Here is a 7,841-nt window from a genome sequence, read left to right on the forward strand (position 1 = left end):
GTAAGAAACTAAATATTAATGGTGGACACATTCTGGCAGAAATTGGTGTAGAGTCAACTCAACTCTCTAACATTAATATTTTGGCAGTCAGCTGAAGTTGATTCTGACCATTGGTCTTGTAACTTGGTTTCCAAAAAACCCGTCGTAAACCCATTTTATACTGGCTAAAGCTAAAGCTCGACAATAGCGACATACATTCAAAATGACAGATTTGGCTGCTTGGAAATGATCCTTTGAGTTAATGTCTGGACATTTGCACTGTCTCTGCACAGGGGCAGTAAGTTGACTATGCTCCTGCGAGAGTCCTTGGGTCATACAAACTGCCACACTGCAGTGATCGCTGAAGTTGCTGATTCACTGGCACACCTTCAAGAGACCTTGTCCACCATCCAGCTGGCGTCTCGCATTCGCAGGACACAGAAAAGGACGAAGGTATTGGACAGTACATGTCCTGTAATATCTTTTTACTTTCATATTCATCTTCTATACAACCTTTTAATGGCATCACGATGGTGGTGCGCTTTTAAAGGAAATGACAGATTTATTCATTTTGTCCTACCATGAGAGTGTTTCCATTTTACCCCAATGACGTATTTGTCAGTTTATGTTTTGGAGCTCAGTTCTAACACCATGATTTGTCTTCATTCAACAGCAATCCACCTCATGCTCTCCTTGCGGGAGGAGTTTAACTAAAGAAAAGAGAGGGGTTCAGTCTTTGTCCCTGCGGGCGTTCCACTCCACCGATGAGGTCGATGTTGACATCCATCCTTTCCGTCTTCGTGGTGAACTGGATGAGCATTCCAGTAGCGACCAGTCGTGCGACACAGTCATCCAGATAAACTCAGATGGCTTCATCCAGTCTAGTGCAGCCCCAAGGCTGGCACAACCTGAATTTGTGCCCATCATACCTTCTTTGCATCCCAACAAGACTGACTTGGATGATCCGGAGTTTACCGCTCTCCTCCAAGAGCTTCTGAGAATTCCTCAGCTGCAGGGAGAGAAGAAGAACGAGGAGACTGCTCAGGGGCATACTGAAACGTTAAAAGCAGATATAAAGCCGCGAGAGAGGGATTGTCTTAAATGTGAAACATTTGCTGAACTTCAAGAGCGTTTGGGCTGTATCGATGGCAGTGAGTTGACCATGGATGTGCTCAAGTCGTCCTCAAAAGGCCCTTCTGTCACATCCAAATCACAACCCCAGAAAGAAGCAGGGAAGCAGGCAGACACCAAATCATCAGACGCATCACAGACGTTGCTGAATCAGGGTTTAGGCTGCAGTCAGACCTCTGTTGGAGAAAAGCCAACAGATGGTGCCTCCCCTGGAGACAGTTTCCAGAGGGAGGATTCAGGTCTGTATGACTGTGAGGAGTGCAGTGCAACTAGTTCCAGTGAAGAACTCCTCAATCAAACTCTCAGTCTGAACATGACCTGTCGCTCTGAGCCTCCCAACACAGGAACTCTTAAGTCACGTGATAAGCTTCCTTCTCAGGACTTTGGTATGGCAGCTCAGGGTGGTTCCCTCGCACATCAGCCTACAGGAATACAGGAGGGTCCGGAAGCTGCTGATTGGTTCAAACCAGACAAAAGGGCGTCACCAGTTGGCAAGAGCTCCCCCATATCTCCTTCTTCCTCCTGCTCATCTTCACACTCCCTGGCGACCAGTGTTATACATGGGGATGTCTTACCCAACTGCCCCATGGAGGATGTTAAGGAAATGAAGGCCACCATCACAGTGACTGTCCAACAGCCACTGGACCTAAAAGGTCAAGATGAACTTGTCTTCTCTATGGTAGAGGAGGTGACCATCAGTGGAGCGTTGAACAGAGGGAGGACGGGCGGAAACATTATTTGTATCAGAGACACCGCCCAGTCACAGGCGCATGCTCAGGGCTCTGCCAGCTCTCAACCAATCAGGATAATCAGCAATGTCAGTGAAGAATCTGTAGCTGCAGGTTCATCTAATACAACCAAGAGCTCTGTTGTTCAGCCTGTAGCAACAGAGGACAGCACTGAAAATCCCCATCTTCTACCGAAAAGAGAAAAAAAGTTCTTACCTTCTTTTATTAATCCGATGCTGATTAGTACAGAAGTGGATTGTGATTTGGATGGTGGTACAGAAAAAGAAAGTTCCCGTGAGTCAGGGTCTGAGCTCAAAAGAAATAATGTCAAATGTACAGAAGATAGGAAGACGCTCGAGAAGAGGAGTGGAGCTTTTGCCTCTGAAACACATGTCAAAAAGTCTGACAGGGTATGCGACTCAGCTTTTAGCCAAATCTCTTACGACCCAGTGGTTTTGGAAGATTCAGCTTTCTGTGATGAAACTGCGGAGGACAAAATGTGTGGAAAGAGACCAAGAAGTGCAGACAAGAGACACCCTAGAGACAGGGAACATGTTTATTCCACTAACACTCAAAGGGGCTCGGAGGGGGGAGAAATCATCTGCAAACATGTTGGGAATGCCCCCAGGAGAATTGGTGTTTCACCTGGTTACCAAGAAACCGCCACTGCTTCCTTTAAAACAGGTAGTTTGCCTAGAGGCTGGCAAAATGCCAACTACCCGGAAAGCTACCACGGCTGTCACATGGTAGACACAGAGACCCAAGGGGGGTGACATCATCCACCCCATGTAGCCCAGGGGTAACTCTGGAGAGGAGGCAGGGCAGACAGCACTCCCCAGCGAACCACAGCCACAACATGTCCTCCCCTCGGAAATACGGAACGGAGTACAAACAGAAAGATAGCAGTGCTTCCAGAAAGGGAGCTGGGCCTTTGTTTGAGACCTCAAGTGTAAGAATGAAACACGATAATATGAGTGAGAGGCTGAACTCCCCCTTTGACGACAGTGGTAGGCTTTTCAGTTCCAAATTGGAGCAGCTGGCTAGCAGAACAAATTCCCTTGGGAGAACCCCAAGCGACTTCCCAACTCTGGATAGAGGCAGTAGCAACACCTCTATGAGCTCTAAGGGGAGCTCCAAGGGAAGTAGTGAAGGGGCTTGTAAGGGAGGTTATAAAGGAAATAATGAGGGACATTGTACATTACCAAGGGCCAGCAGGAGCCCCAGGAAGAATCCTCGATCTGACCAGAGTCCTCACTTCTTCTCTTCCGAAAACCCTGTAGCTCAATCTGCTAAGCATACCCATTACAAGCTCTCTGCTGTTGGGAAACTAAAGATGGCTACCCCAAAAGTCCGTCGACTGTCAGCCCCCAGCATCAAGAACCTTAGTCTCTCCCACAAAGGCCTGCGACAGTCCATCAACCGCAGTGCCAGTCTTTCCCCAGACAGTAAAACTGTTAACTTTGAGCGGACATCCTCCTTCCTCTCCTCTTCCCCCCCAAGATCTTTTCACTCCATCAGTCGGACTCCAAGCCAGAGCTCCACATGCTCATCATCGAAATCTGCCATCCAGGGGTTTGTCAACGGCCGGATCTCAGACCTCCTTAAGGAAAGGCCCTCCAGCCCGACCTCAGGAGGAGTGGACCACATCACCGCTCTGCCCTCGCCATACAGTCGGGTGACTGCTCCCCGCACACCTGATCACCTGAGTGGGCACGCGAGTGACACCACCAGCGTGTTGAGTGGCGATCTGCCACCTGCTATGGGGAAGACATCCCTGTACTTCTCGAACAGGAACAGTATGGTCAGCAGTGGCTATGACAGCATGGTGAGGGACAGTGAAGCCACAGGCAGCACCACCTCAAACAGAGATTCAGTCAGCGACCGGAGCGGCTCTCTCCTCAGTGTGGCTCGCAGCTCCCGGTCATCTCGGAGGAAAGGCAGCACAGGTAAAACACCTGGATTAAGTGGCCTTTTATGAACTGAACTCATTGACTTTCTCTTCTGGAAAGATCAGAACCTAATCCAGGTGCTGAGAACTCATCGTGTGTTGATGATGTTTGGGATTATCTTTGCTATTCTAATCTGAAAAATTCTGAGGTTAGGATGTTTTTTGAGCATTTTAAAGATTACTTCATTTGGGCATATTAAACTATTTAACACATTTTTCTTTCCCTTGTAGCAACCAATGGTTTCCATTCATTTTAATACAGTATGAAAATCCACTGGTAGAGATTTAAAATTGGGATAAATAACAGTTTTCCTTTTTCTTTTTTTTTTTTATTACCATGCATAGTAATGCAGTTGAGGACGGAGATCTTTTGTTATTTTGAATGTGTAATGACCCTGTGGTATGTTGACGCATTCATGAAAGGTCCATCAAAGCTGCATTTATCATTGTACAATTTTGCTATATAACAATTCAGCTAACTGCATTAATAAAATTCTCTTTTGTTTCTTCAAACAAAAGATAAAAGATGCTGTTTAATGTTTACATCTTACAAATATTGCATAAATCTGCCATATAATTTCTTGTCTAGACATGATCTGGTATATGCAGTTTCCAAACCAAAAACAAGTCTAGACTCCAGCCATCATAGTTTTCGTTTTGTAATCTGACCACATAACATTTTAATGTGACGTTAATTGGAGACGACACATCTGTAGAATGCAGTCAGACATAATTTCCTTACTGGCATTAAAAGCCAAATTGTGTAGGAGGTCACATCATTAATATATGAACCCAGTGACGGCACTCACTAATGGAGGCATAAATGCAGAAAATTAAGAGTGTTTGACTGATACAGTAAATTATAAAGATGCATTTGTGTGCATAACAACAACATTTGCTAATGGAGTTTCACACAGAGAAACCTTTAATAGCATTTTTTGAAAATATGGTTAACACAGCGATGATGCTGCTAATGGAGCAGTAAAAAACAATAAACAAGGCTTTTGCTGGATGAGCATATGAATTAAAAAGTGTTCCCTTACGTGATTAAATCATCTACATTCTGATGAAAGCTGTATATCAGATGTTATTAAATGTATATTAGAACTAAAACATACTCTATGGATCCTGGTGTTATAAAACGTACACTATGTTTTCCTGAAATCCAGTCAACCCAGAAAGACAGAGAGAAGTCATGTCTTGACTGTAATGAATAATACGGTAGCCCTGGCAAGCTGCATCTGCCCTCAGGCAGACTGTTCCAGAAGTGCACATGGCCTGGGCGTTGAAGGGCACTCAGGGATACAAGCCTTTATTTATCATACACATTTATTCTTATTGTGCAGTCTGATGCTCTTAGTGTAGAAAATAGCAGCTCAATATTACTTTAGCTACAGCATTAGCCGCCTTGAAGATTGAGGAGCACCACGAGCAGACACATTCATTTGAAAAAAAAGAGATGACCTGAGAACAAAACAAGATAATCTTAAATCTGTGTTGCTGAATTTAAGTTTATGCCATGTACTGTATGTCTATTGCAAGTGTAAATTCTGGGTCAAGTATTTAAGTTGTGTGGCATCAAGCAGCGGCCTCCCTTTGTGATAGTATTGTCAATTGATGATGCTGAACATTCAACTTAAAATAAAAATAAAAATTCATCTAAAGTACAGAAAAAAATACTGCGATACAGAATTTCACTGCGCTTTCTACCTCACCCTGCTGTAGGTACTCAGCAGCGTCGTCCTTCCCACGATGCAGCCCTGTCCCTGAGACGCTCGGCCAGCGGTCTGCGGTCTCGCTGGGTGGAGCGGGGAATCCCAGAGGCCTACGAGATCAAGGTCTATGAGATCGACAATGTGCAGAGGATGCAGAAAAGAGCAGGTGCTGGCAAACAGGTGCTGGGTTTATTTTGAATTTCTTTGGAGGTGAAAGGGCATTGCATATTATATGACCTTTATCAACCTCAGCCAGCAACCCTTGGGAACACTGGTAGACCGAATCTCCGCCCAACCTCTTCTAGGCTGGGTTCTGACAGCCAGTCTGATTTTGGAGCTGCTTCCTGGTTAGCAAAACAAGACACTATAAAAATTTGTTATCAAACTCTTTTTCTCTTCTTGCTCCTGTTTATTTGGAAACAGCAATGTAGAAAACGTTCAGGTAACTTAGCAAGTTTCTCTTATTGAGCCACTGCTGGCTGTCGCTTCACTGGTAAATGTCATAGCCAACAGATTGCATTAGCTTTAGCTGATTATGAAAATTTGGCTGCTGTTACAAGAAATTTGTTTTTCTCTTTCAATCTATGTCTTATTCTCATTAATTGTGGCCAAATTTGACTATGAGTCATCATGCTAGCTTTGCACTTGCCACCTCTGCTGTGGAGACTGATAGGAAATGCAACTGCGGCAATACAAGTATATCGGAGCATGCAGCCTCGTAAAGCTTCCAAGTCTTAGTTTCAGTTTACATAAACCATCAAAGGCTTGTCTTTGAGTACAAAACAAAGAAAACAGAGATTAGCTTCCTGGATTAGCAGTTGTAGCTAACTGTGTAGGGATCTACTGCGGGCTAACCAAACTACTCTAAATACTTAATTGTCAGGCACTTCCAGTATTTGAAGCACACAAAGTAGTAGCTTAACTAATACATAATTTAGGAGGCGTCATCTTTTATTTGTGTGTCAGAAACATTCATTTTCAGGTTGTGGGTTGTGAAAATGAATTTAAACTAAAAACTCAAAGTTTAGTCTGTTAAATGTTAAAATTCAAACCTATTTAGATTTGATAAGGTATTTGAAGGGATTCAGATTCACCGGCTACACCTCAGTTATTTGGGGGCAGCTGCCCGAAAGTTAGAGATAAAGTGTTCCCGTTGGAGGAAAAATCTGGGTGAGGAAGTGAATGACTGACACTCACCCCTTCCACAATATGCTGTTATAGTGTCCTTGAAGAAGCCACAACTACTGCGGTGGCCACAAATAAAGACTGTGGTTGCACTGGGCAGCTGCCTTACAGCTATTGTAATAATAAACTGAATAAAAAATATATCACCTTGCACGTAGAGCTGAAAAGTGAAAACAAGATCGGGTGCATATGGTGACGTAATGTTCCCCTGACAAGAGGTCTGGCCTCACGGGACTATTCCCTGCCTCCACCAGTCTCATACGCGGCAACTTTGATACAATTTTAATGACCACATGGGGGAAATTGGGTCAATGCTGCAGCAACGAACAAAGAACACTGGAAGTAAAACAAATATAACACATTGCAGGTAAAAGATAATAGAAGATTTTGAAGGGAAAAAAGCACATTTTCAGAAAATACTGAAACAGTATATACAGTATATTCACATTGACGGCTTACTTCTCGTTCATTCATAAAAATAAAGTACAATAGCATATTCCAACAGCACTACATGCTTCATATTTGGGGCATTTTTCTCTTTTTTTCCCATTAAAAATGTTAATGTAATGACCTTTGAAACTGTTCCACCTGTGTAATAAGGTCAGCACGATAAAAGTTATTCTATTTAGCAGCCTGCAGACCTGTCTTGTTTCCCTCCCCAGAGGTGTTTATGGTGTGTGGTGTGTGTGGAGGTAGAGAGAGAGAGAGAGAGAGAGAGAGAGAGAGGGACGGGGTTACTGTTGTTGATCCAGCCTCTAATACTGTGTTATTGTGTGAGTAAGTCCAGAACAGAGGTTTTTGTGAGGCTGGAAGGGCATGAGTTGAAGGGGAAGCGAGGAGAGAGAGAGCTGTGAGGCCGGGATCTAAAAACAAGGGGAAAGTGGTTATTGTTGTTTGGCTTCCTGATTTGGTTCGCTTAATTGTACTCCTTCTCAGTCATAGGTCAGTCAGATCTGAACACAAAGACGTGATACACATATTTTTATCTCTATCTCTAATGTCCATTGCAAAGAAACATACATAAATCAACTTAGAACTTGTAGAAAAAAAGTTATAGTTGTCTGTGCATTCATTGGAGCGCTGCAAACAGGAACTGTTAATGACTAATTCTGCATACTTTCAACAATTCCCCAAAATCTTTACATATATAGATTT

At 43.7% G+C, this 7,841-nt stretch overlaps 1 protein-coding gene across 1 annotated transcript in view; it reads left to right on the forward strand.

The window, feature by feature from the left end:
* kif26bb (kinesin family member 26Bb) overlaps positions 1–7,841 on the forward strand; it is a 30,128-nt gene that overhangs the window by 18,351 nt on the left and 3,936 nt on the right. Inside the window, 4 exon segments of the mRNA XM_023430330.2 lie at positions 273–432; positions 653–2,588; positions 2,591–3,784; positions 5,512–5,681. Of these exon segments, the coding sequence (XP_023286098.2) occupies positions 273–432; positions 653–2,588; positions 2,591–3,784; positions 5,512–5,681 (3,460 nt within the window).

The sequence above is a fragment of the Seriola lalandi genome, unplaced genomic scaffold (genome assembly GCF_002814215.2).
Source record: "Seriola lalandi dorsalis isolate HSWRI2012SDOR001 ecotype SW California unplaced genomic scaffold, Sedor1 jcf7180002054901, whole genome shotgun sequence".
In the NCBI taxonomy this organism is placed as follows: Eukaryota; Metazoa; Chordata; class Actinopteri; order Carangiformes; family Carangidae; genus Seriola; species Seriola lalandi.